This window comes from Lodderomyces elongisporus, chromosome 3, assembly GCF_030384665.1.
Source record: "Lodderomyces elongisporus chromosome 3, complete sequence".
NCBI lineage: Eukaryota > Fungi > Ascomycota > Pichiomycetes > Serinales > Debaryomycetaceae > Lodderomyces > Lodderomyces elongisporus.
Window position 1 is genome coordinate 2241980 of NC_083675.1, and position 19386 is coordinate 2261365.

At 37.4% G+C, this 19386-nt stretch overlaps 7 protein-coding genes across 7 annotated transcripts; 2 read left to right on the forward strand and 5 right to left on the reverse strand. All coding sequences in view use genetic code 12, as the record gives it.

The window, feature by feature from the left end:
• Positions 1-77: 77 nt before the first annotated feature.
• EXG3 (Glucan 1,3-beta-glucosidase 3) lies at positions 78-1586 on the reverse strand (the record flags this gene model as incomplete). The annotated part of the gene is made up of 1 exon (XM_001525673.2): positions 78-1586. One exon carries the CDS (start codon positions 1584-1586, stop codon positions 78-80), a length of 1509 nt encoding a protein of 502 aa, XP_001525723.2.
• A 567-nt stretch (positions 1587-2153) lies between these two features.
• Positions 2154-5705, forward strand: HRQ1 (ATP-dependent 3'-5' DNA helicase; the record flags this gene model as incomplete). The annotated part of the gene is made up of 1 exon (XM_001525674.2): positions 2154-5705. The coding sequence occupies one exon, from the start codon at positions 2154-2156 to the stop codon at positions 5703-5705; it is 3552 nt and encodes a 1183-aa protein (XP_001525724.2).
• Positions 5706-5888: 183 nt separating this feature from the next.
• On the reverse strand, positions 5889-8006 carry PVL30_003132 (uncharacterized protein; the record flags this gene model as incomplete). Its single annotated transcript, XM_001525675.2, has 1 exon — positions 5889-8006. One exon carries the CDS (start codon positions 8004-8006, stop codon positions 5889-5891), a length of 2118 nt encoding a protein of 705 aa, XP_001525725.2.
• Positions 8007-10574: 2568 nt separating this feature from the next.
• PVL30_003133 (uncharacterized protein) lies at positions 10575-10979 on the reverse strand (the record flags this gene model as incomplete). The annotated part of the gene is made up of 2 exons (XM_061119442.1): positions 10575-10907; positions 10974-10979. 2 exons carry the CDS (start codon positions 10977-10979, stop codon positions 10575-10577), a joined length of 339 nt encoding a protein of 112 aa, XP_060975425.1.
• A 2081-nt stretch (positions 10980-13060) lies between these two features.
• PVL30_003134 (uncharacterized protein) lies at positions 13061-14094 on the reverse strand (the record flags this gene model as incomplete). Its single annotated transcript, XM_001525678.2, has 2 exons — positions 13061-13939; positions 14089-14094. The coding sequence occupies 2 exons, from the start codon at positions 14092-14094 to the stop codon at positions 13061-13063; spliced, it is 885 nt and encodes a 294-aa protein (XP_001525728.2).
• A 1487-nt stretch (positions 14095-15581) lies between these two features.
• On the forward strand, positions 15582-18071 carry DOA4 (ubiquitin-specific protease doa4; the record flags this gene model as incomplete). Its single annotated transcript, XM_001525679.2, has 1 exon — positions 15582-18071. The coding sequence occupies one exon, from the start codon at positions 15582-15584 to the stop codon at positions 18069-18071; it is 2490 nt and encodes an 829-aa protein (XP_001525729.2).
• A 453-nt stretch (positions 18072-18524) lies between these two features.
• On the reverse strand, positions 18525-19151 carry OCA6 (protein-tyrosine-phosphatase; the record flags this gene model as incomplete). Its single annotated transcript, XM_001525680.1, has 1 exon — positions 18525-19151. One exon carries the CDS (start codon positions 19149-19151, stop codon positions 18525-18527), a length of 627 nt encoding a protein of 208 aa, XP_001525730.2.
• Positions 19152-19386: the final 235 nt, after the last annotated feature.

The following is a 19386-nucleotide window of genomic DNA, read 5'->3' on the forward strand; positions in this document are numbered from 1 at the left end:
TTCTAAATCTATAAAATCTTTAAAATCCACATCTCAGCTTAAGTACTCAAACCAATTTTGGAATACCAAGTGTTCAGTTATGTGGATGCTTCATAAAATTGCTTGATTCCTTCATCGTAGCCCTGGTTCCACTCCCAATCATTCTTCAGTGATCCCTTTGACGAGATGTGCTCCTGCAATCTTGCACGCTTCAACGCCTCTTTTCTTCCTATTCTAGATCCATCAAATTGAGCAAACGCATCGGCATCTTTCCAAGCAGTGGTAAAACCATCCTTATAAAGATCTGGTTTGTATGAACCTTTAGAATCTTGTTGCTTCCAGTAGTCGGCGTGCGCATTGGCTGCATTATTGGCAGCTTGTTGGAGCTGGTCATCCGAAGGCTTATTTGAAGGTTTGGCGAATGGCTGGAGTGCACCCTTTTCAGTCATGGTTTTGAAATCCCATTCACCGCCATTTCCTGATTGAAACTTGTATGTCCAGAAATAATATCCACTACTTCTTTGTGTAAATATTTGACTTTCTGCTTGACCATATTTCTTCACCAATTCATCCCTATTTGCGTCACCTACTTTATCCCAACTCTTTTGATCAATCACACAGGACCATTCACCAACAATGAAATCAACACCGTTTCCATTATCGGTCAAGTTTGTCAAAACGTCACCATTGAGATCGTCTGTAAGCTGCTGGGGTGACTTACCCTTATCGGAGTCAGAAAAGCATCGGTACACATGGTCATCCACAACCACACCAATGTAACCATCATCTCCTTGTTCGTCTTGAACCCATTTCACCCATTGGTCTGGCCACCATCCATCTGAAATGATGACTGGAACCAGTTTATCACTCTTGCGCACCTCGGTGACACATGCAGCATAGTAGGTGGCTTGGTGCTTAGCAGGGTCTGCGAAATCAGCTTCATTGACTACTTGAATTCCTGCAATGTTTTCATATTTTTTCAAATCATTTGCAATCCAGCCTGCTAATTTGGCCATCGATATTTGCGCCTTGTCATCCTTCCAAAAACTTCCAGAACCACCACTCTCTCCAGAATGACCAGACTTGTTGGCACCACCTGGAAGACCATGGACATCAACAATCACTGATATTTTATGTTGCAATGCGGCTTCAATGTAATTCTTTTTGATGATTTTCCAGGCATTAGCATATACAGCTTTGTACTTTTCAAATTTGAACCCGGAAGTAAAGCTACCGCCATCAACATCCCAATATCCAATTGGCAATCTGATAGAATTGACTCCATTCTGTGCAAGCCACTTCCAATCATCAGCAGTAGCATAATTATTCCAGTGGTTTTCAAATTTTGTTCTTGTTTCGTCAACACCAAACTTATCCACCAAGGATGACACAGCGTCAAGTTCAGTATCGCCTTTAGTTTCGGAAAACAAGTCATGAAAGATCCATTTCTCCAAAACAAAACTCGAACCGAAATTGACACCATAGTTTAATCTCGATTGATAAATTTGTTTTGTAGATGGTGGCTTACCAGCAGTCAAAGCCGGTTCAGCTTGGGGCACATCATGTGCTTTGCTTTTTAACTTGAGTTTAGAAAATGCTTGTTGCATTGTAAATTATGTTTGTTGCAAAATATGTAAACTTCAACTATTATTGAATATTTGTAACTATCAAAAAAAGAAAGGAACAAAAGTAGAAAAAAAAAAAATCAAGTAAAGAAGTGAAGAGGCAAATGGATAAATTGGGGACAATTGAGTGTTTATATATGTGCTTGAGTAAGGTATTATAAATTATAATGATCAATGACGAAAAGAATAAAAAAAAAAGTGGAGGCTGAGTTTTTAATATCGGTATTGTGAATGGTGGTGGTTAGCAACTGTACGATTTTGGATGAGATCATGGAATTTCAGGGGGTAATTAAAGTTGCTGTCTCACTCAAAATTTGTTCTTCTCTTCTTCCCCCTCCAACTTCGGTTCTTATTTGGACCTTTAAGCGGTTTTTTAAATTTTTTTTTTGCCTTGTCTACTTTTGTACCATATTTTTTTATTTCGTTTCTCCACGCAACCTTAAAAAAGAAGCAGCAAATCTATCAAATGTATTTTTTTTTCTTACGCGTCTACCAACCATTGCTCTGTTGCTCTGTTGCTCTATTACGTTACTCTCACAAGTTGATCTCATGTCTTTTGAACCAGACCAAGGTTCCAGTTCAAGTCGTAATGCTGCCCCAACTTCATCTTTAGATCTTCAATCACCTGCATCAGGATCAGGATCCACACCACCACAAGGCTTTACAACGTCATCATTCTCAACAACTAATGACAAGACACAAGTATTGACATATAACACGTTTTTCCAAAGACTAATCACAGTTTTCCATGCCATTAATACACATTTAACATTTCTACTGGCACACTCACGTGCAGTCATTCCTTCCATTACATTGCTCCAAAAGTTTGACAACTCGATAACGGCTCTTGAACTAGCCATATTCAAGTATTTGTTTCCAGAAGATGAAATTTTTTTCGATTATGTCGATGAAAACCAGATTATGCTAACATTTGTTGAAGAGGTTAAAGTGAATCAGAAAGGCTACCACCAAACACCAGTTGCAGATAAATTTGAGGATACACCTAGGCAATCGAAACAAATATTAATATTTGATTTCCAAGATGTCAAGATTCACGGGATTGGTAAAGTCATTAAGGGCAACAAGAGACTCAAGAAACAGCAAGAGCCAAAGGAGTTTAGTACACACCGAAGACAGAATTTCTTTATTAGCAGCAATGAGAATATCGTTGCTCCATTGAAAAAAGCACATATAACGAAAATTATTCAAGGGAGGGATACTTTGTTCCAACAATGTTTGCAAAAATTTATTTTGCAATACAAAGAGCAAAACGAGGCTGCTAAAGCTCTTGAGCAAAAAGCCAAGTTATTGATACCAGAAGAACCGCATTTTGAAGACATGGTACAAGTTTTGGAAGCAAAGGAGACCGTTCCAGTTGTAAAAACCATCGACAAGTCATTAATTTCAGTTGAGCGAATGATTGAAACGTTAAGAAGTTCGAAATTTTACGTTGATCAAATTTCATCTGAGCACTTGTTAAACGAAGCACAAGAGGCTCGATTTCAACAACTAAATGCAAGCAGTAGTGAATATTTGCACCCTGAATTGAGCGACGCTTTGTTCAATTCCAAAGGTATATCTATCGAAGATGGTCTCTATACCCATCAAGCCTTAGCCTTGGATGAATTACTCGATGACGCATCTCAATCCAATTTGATAATCAGTACACTGACGGCTTCTGGAAAGTCATTGGTGTATCAGCTACCTATATTAAATTCAATTCTTTGGGATATAACCAACCACGTGCAAGGTCGTCATGCCACAGCGTTGTTTATTTTCCCTACAAAAGCACTTGCACAAGATCAAATCCGTCATTTCCAAACATTTTTAACCCATTTACCAAGTCACTTGACTCGTCCTATTGTTATCAATACATATGATGGAGATACGCCATTTCTGGAGCGAAACAAGATTCAAAGAGACTCGGACATCTTGTTTACTAATCCCGATACTATACATGCTTCAATCTTGCCCAACCATCACTTTGGAGCTTGGGTAGAATTCATTAAAGCATTAAAATTTGTTGTTATGGATGAACTTCACGTTTACAAAGGCATATTTGGCATCAATGTTGGCTATGTGATGGCCAGACTCAATCGAATCAAGCATATACTTTGTCCCGAGGGTCCTCCAATCAGGTATGTTTCATGTTCAGCTACTATTGCTAATCCCATTTTGCATTTCAAAACCATTTGCTCTTTACCAGAAGATGCCAAGGTTGTTCATATACAAGATGATGGAAGTGCCAAGTGTGAAAAAAGATTGATTGTTTGGAATCCACCGGTATTGATGAACAATGCTGGAGAGCGCGGTCCTGCTGACTCCAATAGCAATTTAATACCCAGAGTCAGCCCCATAGCTGAGCTGGCCAAACTATTACTTACGATACTCACCGAGCTTCCGGGACTACGCGTTATTGTTTTTTGTCCCATAAGGGTAGTTGCTGAAATGATGATGAGAGAAGTTCGTACTCAACTTCAAAGCTCACAGATTAAGCAACTGGGGATAAGCCAAAGTGATATCATGTCTTATCGAGGTGGATATAGTAAATCCGATAGACGGATCATTGAGAAAAAAATGTTTGATGGCCAGTTGCGTGCAATTGTAGCTACCAATGCATTGGAATTGGGAATTGATTTGTCAGATTTGGATGTGGTTATTACTTGTGGGTTTCCAGTGCTGAAGCTGAATTTGCATCAACAATTTGGAAGGGCAGGGCGCGGGAAACTGGCAAGTGGCAGTTTGGCCATTTTTGTACCGATGCGATCTCCTATTGATCAGTATTACATTGAGCATGCTCATGAGCTACCACAAAGGTCGTATGAAGATTTATGTGTTGACTCGTTAAGGGATATGGAGCATGGTCTGTTACTTTTGGAGCGCCACTTACAATGTGCAGCTTACGAGCATGCTTTGGATAAGGTGGATGACTACCAATGGTTTTCCCAGGGCAAGACGTTGGAACAGTTTCAAAAGCTCTTGGCGGAGCAACTAGTTTTGGACGTTGATGAAAAGTACAAGACCCATCCCCACTTTATGCCCAAACCCACCAAGTTAGTTCCCATTAGAGCTATCGAAGATGAGACTGTAGCAATTGTTGATATAACAAACAATCGAAATATTGTTATTGAAGAAGTTGAGTTACTGAGAACAACCTTTACGGTGTATGAGGGCGGCATATTTCTTCATCAAGGTCAACCTTATTTGGTTAAAGAGTTTAACCACAAGGACAAATATTGTAAAGTTGAACGAGTAAATGTTGATTGGACCACTTCTCAAAGAGACTATACAGATGTCGACCCTGAAGAAGTGGAATTGGTAAAGCCAATTAAGCCCGTGCACATGAATCAACAGTTGGATACACCTGCTTTTTTTGGCAAGATCCAAATTACTATGAAAGTGTTTGGTTTTTTCAAAGTCAATCGAAAAGAGGAAATCTTGGAAGTTGTTGAAGTGAAAAACCCACCAGTCATTGCTTATGCTAAAGGATGTTGGTTAAATGTATCTAAACAAGCTATTGAAATTATTAGGGCAAAAAAGCTTTCTGCCTCGGGAGGTATACATGCTGCAGCGCATGGAATTATGAATATGCTTCCCCTTCATATTAACTCTGCGAGGTCCACGACTTCTCATGCAATGGACTTTGAAATGGCAACTGAGTGCAAGGCGCCTTCTAAGGAGTTCAAGGCGACTGAGACAAAAAGAAAACGGCCTGCGCGATTAGTGTTTTATGACACTAAAGGTAATAGAAATGGCTCTGGATATTCGTACAAGACATTTGAATGTATCGATGAGCTCATATATGCCACTTTCCATCGTACTTATAAATGCGAGTGCAAATGGGGATGTCCGCTATGTATTGTTAGTGCAACATGTAGAGAGCAAATGAGGGTGATGTCCAAACCTGCGGCAATCATTATATTGGCGTCGTTTTTGGGACTCAATTTGGGAAAAGTGGCAGAAGAATTGCCCGATGGACCAGAACCAGGAATGCCACCTGTGCTACATAATACTATCCTGGACACTACTGCTGCGGTTAAATTTTCACCGGATGTCAAGATACTAAACATAGGGGGCGAGAGTGACCAAGGTCTTGTCTAGGTAATTTAATATACATAAACACAATTTTATATAAATATACTGACATTTATAAGTTAATATACATTTGTATATATACATATAAGGGTGTGTGTGTGTGTGTGTGTGTGTGTGTGTGTTTATGTATGTTTATGTATATATGTATTTGTATAAAAATATAGTATATTACAATGTCTTTTCTACTACTCAGCGGTTGGATATTTTGTTGGCAATTTTGGTTGTCATCATTGAGCTTTTTCTTGTCAATTTTTGCGTAAGATTTTCTCTTGACGCCGAAGGTGGTGGGGCCAAGTTTGGCGTATGTTGCGGACTGATTGAGGCTGCTCGTGCTGCTCTATCAGCAAATATCTTTACCGCATCAGATGAATGTGTTCTTGATGGTGCAGGTGAAGCATGATTGCGTTGCATCAGGCTCAGACTTTGTCTTGGTGAAGACACTGAACTGCGTTGCGAAGTAGTATCGTACTGCTGCTGATGTTGCAAAGATGGAGACCATTGAAGTTGTTTGTGTTTTGACATACGAAATACACTTTGCACTGGTTTGAGGTATATAGATGCGAGAGAGCCGAAATTCAACTCCAACTCTTCAAGTATTGCCGGGTGTATTCGATCATTTTCTGATATTATTGACAAGTCGCGGTTGAATACAATCTCTTTGGTGATTTTCTGGAACCCATCTTGAGAAGCACTGGCATACTCTGAAGAGAGTAGTCGCCAGTATAGAAATCCTCTTTCACGGACATCTGGATTACCAGTTTCTTCCGTGGCCCATTTCATAACATCTAATAGTTGCTGTTCACCTTTCAAAGGATAAATAAGGTAGTGCTTGGTGACTGCTGTCAATACAGCAAGTTGTACTTCGGTTGGCTCGTCTTGGTAAGAAGCCATCAAGTCTTCTAAAATTACTCCGCAATCCTCTATATCGCCACAAAATTGACCAATCATCCATAAAAGTGATACTTTTGCATCGGGTTCATCAAACAAATGGCGGTATTTAATGAGTTCTTTTACTGCATAGTCAAAATCACCTGGGTACTTTCTAATAATGTTTTTGATGACAATTGCTGATTCCTGGACAATGTACGAGATACCTGTAGATATCAAGTCGCAAAGTACTTCAACACACCTTTGAGCACCGCCTTCAAGTTTTACAGCGAGGTTTCCAAATGCGCGAATGGCTTTTCTTGCCATTGAGACATCAACATCAGTGGCATATTCCTCGAGTTCATCAAGCACCGAGTCGATATTTTCATTATTGGCTAATAAATAGATTATTTCAAGTTTTGTATCCTTGACATAAATTGGGTCATCGAATCGACAGTAGAACATTTCAATATCAAACTGTACAAGATTCTTTTTGCCCAAAAGGAGCAAAATGACGTTTCGCAACACAAGAAATTGCGTTTCTGATGGCTTAGCAAGAAGGGAGTTAAGCGAGGACCCGATTCTTTTCGGTAATATTGGGAGGTGGAGCTCAACATTGCGTGCATAGTTGCTATAGTACAATACGAGTTTTATTGCATTGAGTACCACTGCAGAGTTTTCATGTTGTAGTGATGGGATAATTGCTTCAATGAAACTCAAAGCTTCTTGCTCGCTTTGTGGTACGTATGCCATCAAGGAGTTTAGTATATAAGTTTGTTGCCATTCATTAGCGCTACTGTTTAGTAGTTTGATCAAATGCAAAGTGTGTGCTTTGTCAATAGTCATATTGAGAGTTTTGCTCCGCTCGGTGATGTCAGTTAATGCTGCTAAAGCGCTCGATACAACTAATGTGCTTTCATCGTAAAGTAAATTGTTTAAATCGTCCACCAAGCTTTCCATTTCCTTTATCCTTTTGGCATTGTTTAGGTGTAATCGGGCAATTGCAAATGCTGTTGTTTGTCGCACATGAGGATCCTTATCACGGATCAGTTTCTTTACTGTTTCAACAGACAACTCGAAAAAATCCGGCGTGTTTAGCGAACTCATAGTCTTTATAGCCAATGCCCTAAGATTTGGGACTGATTCATCTCTGAATCTTCTCAAGAATGGAATTGCTGCGACTGAGCCGCGATCATAGTTGCCAAAGCTAACAATGTACTCACAGCAGAGTATACGAATCTCTAAATCGTCTAGTTTCATCAACGGCACAATGTCATTCATAAGGTTGATCATTTCAGTATTGTTGAGCATTACATTAGCAAGGAGTTTTCGGAGAATGATTTTGATTCGACTTATGGGTTTGGTCCTTTTGAGTGCTTGGTCTATCTCCGCTTTGATCTCGACACTTTTGGCCTTGGTAAATAGCTTTGCATCGCTCATCGAGGCAGTTCAAAATTATATATCTGAGGAGTAGAGAGAGATATGTTGTTGTCGTTGTGGTGGTGGTGGTATTGATAGTAGTGGTCCTTTATTTATAAAATGTGAAAATAAGTTTTATATCTGATTTTAAGCCTGAGTCTTTTGTATGAAAGTGAATTTGTGAGGGATCAAAGATTGCGCTCAATACAATAAATAGTCCCGCGGAGAGCACAAGACAAGTTTTATTCCATTTTTATTTCATTTTTTTTTTTTTGCTTTCTTTCTTTTTTTTGTTTTTGCTCCGTCCGCTAGTACTTGGTAGTAACACATTTGAGTGGTACCTAACCACCTGGGATAATAATAGAAAAATTCCACATAGTATTTCTTATATATCGCTCGCTCGCTTTCTCGCTTTCTCTCTTTCTCTCTTTCTCGTCCGCCCGCTCCTTTGCACTCGGACTAAAAAGTTTTCGGAATTAAAAATTAAATAATTTATTAACTTAAATAAAGAAATATAATAATAAAATATACTATAGGAAAGGAAAAATGGTAATAAGAAAAGATCTCGGTCTAAAAATTGTTAGAATAATTAATAAAAAGGGGGAAAAGCTAAAGCAAGATTATCTTGGAATCTTTATGGGAGTAAACGGCAACTAGCAGAATCCATTTAGATACTATCAAATATTACTAAACTCTTTCAATGTATTTTTCCATATACTTGTCTATTTTTATTTTTTTTTGAACTAACTATAATTTATAAAGAACTACTCGTGTATATATGTATATATGTTTGTGTGGGTGTTTGCCTGTATGCTTATCAAAAAATTAAAAAAACCGGCCTTACAATTTCACGTATCCTGATGCATAAGAAACACTGCTATCCCTGACTGACTTTGCAGGATTGCTTTGTGAATATCCAATCCACTCAAAAACATTATTGTTACTATCTGTGTTACCTGCTTCGCTCTTGATGTTGTAATTCAGCCGGCCATATTTTTCCAAGAGCTGCAAAACAATGGATATAGGTTTTTGGCCACAGATTGTGTTTTCTGTAATCTTGATATACTGTTTCCACATATCTGATGATCCTCTTGTAGCAATCTCAAGAGCCATTTTGTCTAAATTTGCCACTGATTCGTGGATTGATGTACCCGAATTTAGTTTACTCATACTCGTTAAGGAGACCAAATCTTTCTCCAATGTATTAAAAGTTGTATGCTTATTTGAAGGAAGCACCTTAGTGTAACCGAATCGAGAGCCCCAGTGGCAAAAATCGGAGCTAATTATAAAATGGTTTTCTTCACTTGCAATGAAAGGTAACAATGCTTCAGCTAAATCGGACTGAGTGGCATGGTCCATCCCACTGATCATAATTGGTATAATCTTTGGTGGATTTCCTCCAGAGGTGTTCACCGTTTGGTGATATATAAACGGAGCATGCATTTCAAATGAATGTTCATCTTCGTCTACATCTTCCGCCATGACTTTGAATAGTGGTTTACTTATCGAGGAGGAAGATGTTGTTGAGAGTAGCTTTTTGATTGTTGCGGTATCGACTGGTAAGTTCCCCAACGGAGTTTCGTAAAACTCGAATGGTGTAAGCATTGCATAGTTTTTGAAATAGACATGGTGTGATGGTCCAAGTAAAAACACTCGTTTCACCTTTGAAGTATCCCAAACGTTGTATGTTTCTGCTAATCTCTCCCCAGAATAAGTGTAGCCTGCATGTGGGCCAATTAGAACCCTGGCGCCTGGTACCTTGCCATTCTTTGTGGTGGTAGTGGCTGTGGTGGCTGTGGTGGTATTTGCTGACCTTTGAGCTTTCAAGATAAGGGCGTCGAGTTGTTGTTTGAGAGCTCCGGCATCTCCACTGTACCAAAGTCCCGCATGTGTAGCAGGTCTTACGTTCATCACTGAAACTTGCGAAGTTGGAAGCAAAAGGAAGAGGGGAGAGATGTGCAAATGGTAGAGTTTGTGGTATGGGTAATTATGATGAATAGGTCTATATACTTGCGGTGGCTAATATGTAATTTTTAAAGAAGTACGAAAGAAGAGGATAGGGAAAAAAAACAGACGCAGACACAGACACAGACATAGACACACCAAAAAATGGTGATAGTAGATATCTTCCGTCTTCTTATCGCAAGGGAGGAATGGGAGGCGCGAGAGATAATGGTGTGTTAGATAAAGCACTGAATTTAATGCGCGCATTAGTAATCTACCCCGGGAAAAGTTGCATCTCCCTAAACATACTAGAACCAAGCCCAAGAACCTAGAAAAGAAAGATTGAAATAAATATATAGGTAAAGGGCACAAAAGATTAGGATTTCATATTAGCACACTTTCTTCGACTGTATATTTCTTTTCTTTTCAAATTTGCAACCGTTACACTTGTTGAAAAATTGAAAAAGAAAAGGAAGATAAAAATTAAAGAAAGAGACTAAGAAATGTAAAACGATATAATTACAATTGTTTGACTAAAGTGATATATTATTGCATTACACCTGGCTTTCTATTTTCTACATATGTGTATACATAGATATATATACATACTTCCTTTTTTTTTCTGTTTTTGTTTTTGCTAACAATTTAAGCAGTGATTTGAAGGGTCCAGTCATTGACAATGAGTTGTTCGTCACCTGCAAAGTATGTTGAGGTACAATAGTATGTACCTCTCATAATCCATCCGCCAGGAGTTTCGTCCTCGGCAAATGTCTTTTCGTAAATCTCGGTTTCCGATGCGTCATATGTGCCTATTTCTACCTCTCTCGATCTAATAGTGATACCACCTTTCTTAACAACTTGTTTGTATTTCAAGTCTGTCAAATTTCTATTCTTGACTTTGAATCTAAGGGTCATTGTGTATTTGGAGCCACCAGGGATCTCAACATTGATGGAGTCTTGACCTTCAACTGGGATTCTCTTGGGGTCTTTTCCTTTCACGTTAAAAACAAACTCAACTGGGATAAAATCTGGGTGTGATTCGACAGGCATATTGTATTTGAATTGAAGGGGAGGGGGGAGTTGTAGTATAATAATTTGTCAATAGTATTGTGGAGTAATACTATATTTTTCAGGCAAAAGAACAAAAGAGTAGTAAAACAGAAGAATAGAAGAGAAAGAATTTAGACGATGTGGAGAAAGAAGAAGGAGAATAGAGGTGCTACTTATAATGACTGAACCCACTACTTATTTCCATGTATTTTAATAAACACGGCACTTCCTAGCTTCAAAAATGTATGATGATGGACAACTTTTTTTTTTTGCTTTGAGCGGAGATGTAGAGGTTTTGCTCATAATGCTTCCGACGTGTTTAGCTTGGAGTAGAAGAAGAATAGAAATTAAAATAAAAAATTAAAATAAAAAATAAAAATAAATGGAGAATAGAAAGGAAGTTGACAAAGAATAGAATAATACACAATGTAAAAAGATTGGAGATCTTGGTGACTAAAAACAAAAAAAAAAAAAGAAAAATTTCAATCTCAAAAGTAAGTACTATAAAAAGCATTGGGAACACTAAAGGCAATGAAGCGTTGAAGCATTTTATTTTCTTCATTTTACTTCCTCGGGATTAAAGAAGAAGAAGAAGAAGAAGAAGAAGAAGAAGAAATGCTAAGCAAAACTTTTGCTTTGTCTCTAGTCGCGCTCTCTTTCATTTTTTTTGTTTTTGTAACTATTGGATTCATTGCTTCTACTATATTATTCCCCTCCTTGTACTCCATTTCCTTATACTCCTCCTCCTCCACCATGTCCTAGTCGCCGTCCTAGTCTTCCTTCTCGCTCTCCCATTACCGTTGGCCTATTTGCTCTATTCTTTAATACACTCCTGTATTTCTCTCTCTCTTTTTCTCTTTCTCTTTCTCTCCCTATGTCTCTTATTCAATTCTCTCTGCTCCCCTCCCCCCCCCCCCAGATCTCTGCATGCTCGTGTCAAATAGTGCCGAGGAAGGAGGGAATCTGAGCAAGAAAAAAAAATAAAAAAGAAAAGAGATTGAAAGAAAAACGTTTTCACTTTAACTGTGAATGTACGAACGTTAGAGAAGAAGTTCACAACCCGGATCGACGGGTAAAGGTTTTATCCCATTTTTTTGTTTTACATAATAGGGATTGGATAGTCACCAGTTTTGCCTAGATAAGAAGAACTATTAAAGTTTAAGAGACCACTCTTTGGATTAAAGATATTAACCGAAAATCTTATTGCACACAGATCATCTTTGACTTTTTCTTTTTTTTCTGGCCTGTTTTCTTTCGGCTATTCTTTTCATTCTGCTGTGTTTGTTTTTTCGTGTTTTATTCTTTTTTTCTTTTTCATTTTTTTTTCTTAAGCTTTCATTCCGTTCTATCTCCTACTGTGCCCCACCTCCCCCTCCCCTCACCCTTACTCATTGGGTCGTATATTTCACGGTGGCTGTAATTTTTGATTTTTTGTATGTGGATTCTTCCTTTTCAAGTATATAATAATTTTGTTTTTCAGTACAATAGTATTTAATATTTTTATTTATTATTTTTATTTGCTCTTCAATTCAAATGTGGGGTAAAAGTTAGGCTAATGGAGATAGTGCAGGCAATAAATTATCACATTCACAAGCAGTTTGTTATTTTCTTTTTTTTTTTGTTTTCTTGCGCCAAATGCACTTGGGCATTTTTTGGACAGAGTCGGAGTCTCCCGTAAGCACATGACGTCACATCAATCCATATACCAGACCCATACAATATAATGTACACTTATTTTCTTTTTCCATTATTTACCAAGCTAAAGAGCTGGCTTTGCCCATAAGAAGTTATACAAAGGGAAATTACGTTTCTACATAATCAAAAAAAAAGGAATGAGAAAACCTTTCATACTAATTTTAAACTGCGTTTAAAAGATCCTTTAACTATTGTACATCTTTTTCATAGTAATAAAAGGTTTTTTTTCACTACTAAGACAGAAGGGGGGGAAAGAAAGAGTTAGGGAATTGTGAGTTGATTGAGGATGACGAAATAGTGAGTGTAATGTTGATGCTGACGATGGTGACGATGGTGATGGGCCGTGGAGAGGTGTAGCTTAATGGACCTTTTCTTTTCAAGTAACCTTAGGTGCTACACACAAATTCCTTCACTTCTCTCTCCAACACCTCCTTTAAACTACTGATATCATTTGCCATTTCTTCAAAGCTGAAATCAAACAATGTCTCGCTACTTGGCTCATCGGCTGGGTTCCGCACATACTTGAAAAACTCATGCTCTAAAACCTCCTCAACTTCCAACCTCTTTTTGTAGTCCCATTGCAACAACTGTGATAACAAATTCATAGCCTCCTTGGGTGCAAACGGGTAAAGACTAGTCCATTTCACAGACTTGAATCTAACCCAAGACACGCCTTCAATGTTCCAGTTGTACCTCTTGACCGTATCGTTTGGTGGGCTGCCCAAAATCTTGATCAACTCCAGTATTTGTTCCTGCAGACTCTTGCCCGGAAACATTGGTCTTCTGCCAAATAGTTCGCCCAATATACATCCTATAGCCCAAATATCAACACTTTTGGTATAATTCTTAGTTGAAAGAATCAACTCTGGTGCACGGTACCATCTTGTCGCAACATAATTTGTAATCGCTACTGTATCTGCACCTGTTCCCATACCAGTGTTATTTCCAATATTTCCAGTTGCTTTGTTTTTTTTGAAAAAGTTTGGGTTTATACCACGCGCAAGGCCAAAGTCGCATATCTTTAAAGTACCCTGTGTAGTAACCAAAATGTTTCCCGGCTTGAGATCACGATGAATGACATCGGCTGAATGTATATATTTCAACCCACACAAGATTTGATACATGAAATTCTGTATATGGAATTCAGAAAGCTGAACATTGGAATACAAGACACGCGCAAGGTCCAAGTCCGCCAATTCTTGGAAACAGTAAAGGCCATCATATGGCTTGACATAAACAACATCCAAATCAAGCAAAGTAGCAATCTTTTCAAAACGAGGTTAGTAACAAATGTATCCTTTTTGGCCCTCTGTTTTTTTTTTTTTGTTTTGTTTTTTTCAGGGATCAGTTTGCCTGTCTGTCTGTCTGTCTGTTTGTTACTTGATGTTTCTCTTGACAATCATTTGAATTGTACATACATTTTTATGACCTTTGAAAAACTTCATAAATTTCAATTCTCGAATAGCTCGAACTAGCAAGACCTCTCTGTGGAAGATCTTTGTAATCTTTTTAATCGCAACCTTACTCTCTAACCCGCTCCCTCTGCTCTTGGTATCTACTGCCGAACAAACTACACCATACGAACCTTTACCCAAAACTCGCACAATTTCATACCGTGAATCCACCAAAAAATAGTTTTCCTTGTCTGTATAAGTTGTAAAATTTCGAGAATTGCTGGTCCTGCCCCGCAAAGAAGACATTGTCGTTTGAAAAAGTGTGCAAAGAATGATTTTCCAATTTTTTTGCGAATTGTTTGTTTTGTTTTGTATGTTTTTTTTGGTTTGCAATTGAGGTGAATACTTTGTAATAACAAATTTGCAAAGAAAGCAAAAAAAAAAAAGAGAAAGTTAGTTAGCAAGTTGCTAGTAGTCGAGCTTGGAAAACAATTACTTAATTTTTATTCCAAAATATGCTGTATTTAAATACGTTTTGGCTCATCTTATATTCTATATTCTATTTTCCTAATTTTTTTTTTCTGGTTTTAAATTAGAAAAACAAGCTTTGGTCAAAAAAACTCATCAACTTATATACATTTGATAAAGTATGTGCAAATTGTCATATCAAAATTATCTAGGTAATATTTTTCCGGCTGCGAAAAAATAAAAGAATCGAAAATACTCATACATACAAACAAACAAACAAACAAGGACACATATAAATAAATATATATATGTACGCGAGACTTTTCTTAGGCAACTGGTAGCGATCTAGTTATGGAAACTGATATATGAAGATGTCATTTAATCACGTTTACCAGAAAAAAAATAATTAAAGTTGTATATTTTATAGATCTTACAACTTGTCATTTCCAATTCTGTCAAACTAACTGGTGTCATATCAACAAAACTTGTATTCCAGTATACTGCTTCAGTTTTAAAGCAATATGTAAAAATTATATTCTTGTTTTCATAATTGCTTCACTTTTCCTTTTTTTCCTGTAAGAATATTTGAAGTCTCTAAACAATACGTACTTTCTCCGATGAAAGCAAAGGAATGAAAGCAAAAAAGAAAGAAAACACAAGAACAATGTAGAGCGAAATACTCATTTTCACGATATTCAAATATTGAAAAATTGTCTCCTAAGTAAAGTTGAATGCTAAGCTGGAATCCTCAAATTACAAATACCTTTTAAATTGTAATTGTAATGTGGTTTATGACTTACTTTTTCTTCCCTTCTCACTTCCTTTGCCACTTACGGTAGCGCAATGCGGGTATTATATAGTTCATATTTACTGATTACAACCAAAATTGCAACTGTTAATTAAAACCACAGATCCATTAAAAACACTACCACACACTACCACACACTACCACATACTAACACATTTATAATCGAGAGCTATTTAACTATAGTTTTACCTTACCGTAGCACCACCACCACCACCTTCACCACCACAACGATCAAAGATGCATCTACTGCGTCCGCAACTCGATGAAAAAGCAAAGTTACTAGCTAAGAAACTTTTTGCTGCACCATCATCGTCGAAAGTTTCTGTTATTGTTGATCATTTAATAAAACTCCAGGAGTTATTCAGCAAGCAATACAAACTACAACAAAGAATTGGGTATTGTGATAATGAACTAGTATATGTCATATACCAAGTAATCACCATATATTTCGATTTGACCAAGCTCAATATCCAAGCAAAAAGCGAAGCAATATATTCAGAGTTGGTTAAAACGATACGAGCGAGAGATTACGAGTTTCAAGAAATAGCAAAAGGTTTAGTGGATGATACTGCGGACCCTTTGCAAACTCGACTCAACTCACTCATGGGGAAAAGCTCTAGTCCCAGTTTAAATGGGAATGAAAATGTAAACGGTGGCAAACACACTAACCACAAAAGTTTTTACAAGATACTGGTACTGCCCGCGGAGTTGAAAGAGTTGATGGACAAAAATAGTGTATTGATTATTGATTACAGACCTGTCAAAAATTATGAAAACAATCACATAAAATACCAGCATTTAGTCAATATAGACCCCGAAATCGTCATTAATTTGCCCAATGATGCACACGATACAGATCTTGAAGATCAACTACGGCCAAGAATCCCATATCTGCAATTTCAGCATTTCCAAGAACGACACAAGTATCAGCAAGTTGTAATTTATGATTATAAATATGGAGCAATGGGGCAAGATAGGTTTCAAGGCATATACAATGAACTCGAAACAGAAAACCCTGCAAAGTATCCATTTGACAAGTTGGTAAATATTTTATTTTTTCAAAACAAGTATATCAGTTCAAGCTTGAAATTGATGCCTAGTTACCTCACCGGTGGAGTATACAATTGGTATCAGCAGTTTGGAGAAGAACTGCTTGAACGACTGCGCGATGTCAATGCAATAAGTAATGGGAATGAAGTCGTTAATGGGAAAAAATATACTTTGTCATTTAGCGATTACCTTTCTACATCTAACAAAGATTCGAACCCTCCACGTCAAGAACATTATCCTAATTCACACCCTGTATTTGAACCATCTGCAACGAAACCAGCTTTGCCAAAAAAAGAACCATTAATAGCGTCATCTACAATTGGGATGCAACCATACACTCCATCGCTACGAAATGGTCATAAAAATGGACAGAGCAATGGTAATATGAAAATTTCAACCGATTCCGCCAAGAAAAGTGGTACTATACAATTAGCACAGGCAAAAACAAATAATCAATCTTCTAAATCTGCTTTGCTTGAAGAGTTTAGTACGGGTTTGGTAAATTTAGGAAACTCGTGTTATTTAAACAGTGTTGTGCAATGCCTTACCGCAGCACCAGACTTGACTTCCTTTTTTGTTCCCTCAATCACATACAACGATACTGATTCATATAAACAGCATATCAATGTCAACAACAAATTAGGTACACAAGGGAAACTCACAATGGGGTTTGTCGAATTGATCTTGAATATGCTCAAAAATGATGGCAAACTGTTTAGCCCATCCAAATTCAAACAGATTGCTGGAGCATTATCTCCAGGAAGACAATTTGCCACTTATGACCAGCAGGACTGTGTCGAGTTTCTTGATTTCTTGCTTGATGGTCTTCACGAAGATTTGAATCAGTTTGCCGTATCGGATCCAAAGGAGAAACAAAGAATAATGGAATTAACACCAGAACAAGAACATGCAAGAGAAGTGCTACCAGTCAGACTTGCCTCGACCATCGAATGGGAAAGATACCTCAAACTAAATTTTTCCATTATTGTTGATAAATTTCAAGGCCAGTATTTGTCTCAATTGAAATGTTTGGAGTGCAAATTCACTTCTACTTCATACAATGCATTTTCCATCTTGTCATTACCAATTCCAGAAAAACTCGGTAGAGGCAGCAATCAAACAGTCACTCTTAATGATTGCCTTGAAGAGTTTATCACCACAGAGCTATTAGACGAAGACAACAAGTGGCATTGTCCGCGATGCAAAAAACTCACAAAGTCTACAAAGAGAATAGCGATAACAAGATTACCACAAATATTGATTTTGAATTTCAAAAGGTTCAAATTACACGAGAGCAATCAGCTGTTTCGTAAATTAGAGACATTTGTCACATATCCTGTTACTGAAGTGCTAGATTTGACAAAATACTGGTCTGATATTGGAACTACACTTTCGGACGCTTCACTGGAGAACAGAATGACACCAGAAGAGGAACAACAAAGGTTGAAAAATTTACCTGTGAGAAATCAAGTGCCGCCATTCAAGTACAAATTGTTTGCAGTAGCTAATCATTTCGGCAACCTAACTACTGGCCACTACACGGCATATGTGTATAAGAAGGATCGCAAAGGTGTTAAAAATTGGTGTTATTTTGAAGACTCAAGAGTTACAAAGAATGTCTCGCCAAGTCAAGTGATGAATAAGAACGCATATTGCTTGTTTTTCAGACGTGTTTGATAGGTATTTTGTAAAATATTTACGAGTTTGTGCGTGTTTATGGCTCGTTGTTTGTTCATGTTAGTTTTGGTTCAGAAAAAAAAAACAACATATAAATAGCATCAAATATTTATTTTGATTATAGACAGTTATTTTATTTTTGCTTCCAATTTTGGTCTTTAACATTTTAATCAAATTTTTTTTTTTCGGCATATGTCTAGCTTCAAAAAAGCTGGAAATCATTTTTCAAATTCATGATTGCCGGAATTAACAAATGCCGAAAGAAGAATTGAATATATATATATATATGTATTGTATATGTATACATCCTTGATTCATTATATTTCTGGAAATCCTTCTCATATCTTTGTATAGCTGGCTGATCCAGTGTTTTTGTCTGAAAAAAAATAATCAAACACAATTTTATCATAAAATTATTGAAGCGATAATTGTATATTATTTTCTTTCAATGTATCACACTTGTAAAGGATCCTTGTCGTCTAGTGTATCCTCCCTTTTGGCAATCTCGCGTACTTTCAACCGCGGATGGCTATTTAAAAGATGCTTGCTTACACCAATCCACAACCATTCAACTTTATCCTCGTAGCATACATCCACTACGCCGCCAAAATTCTCCACAAATAATCTATCGTTCACCGTGATATTGTCTGCAAAGTTGATAAACTCATTAAAAATGGATATTGCTGACCAAAATTGCAACTTTCTCAAACACGCCACTAAAAGACTGGTGATCTGGCCTCCATTGAGGCAATGTATAAAAATAGGATGGTTTGGTGCATGAACAATAATGTTCAAGATATGGATCGCCAGTGAATAATCCAAGGGTGTAGCACGTTTCTTGCCCTTACCGCCTGATGCACATTCAATATGTATGAGTTGAATATTCTGCGTGGTAGCCCAATTGTAGAAAGTGGAGTCTGTTTCAGGTGTTATAGGGTCAGGGACAAGCGAGATTATCGTTTTGAGATGAAGCGTTTCGAGAAAGGGAAAGTTTGGTGATCGTGGGTATGCACCACGGTAAAGATTTGATTGGATTGAGTTGAACCTTAGTGGTGGGATATATGTGTCAGGTACAACCATCTGTAAATTGTAAATAGAAATATGTGTCTGTATAAACTTAGTAATGGGTATAAATCTTATATAGCAGGTATTATTGTTGAGGTTGTTGGTTGCTAAGATTTTGTTTCAATCTAGAATAGTGAATTGTGGTTGCAAGAGTCACAACCGATTAAATGATGATAAATTCGGATAATTGTATTTGGTGCGGCGTAGAAACATCCTGTTAAAAATTTACCACACTAAAAGTTCACCAAGA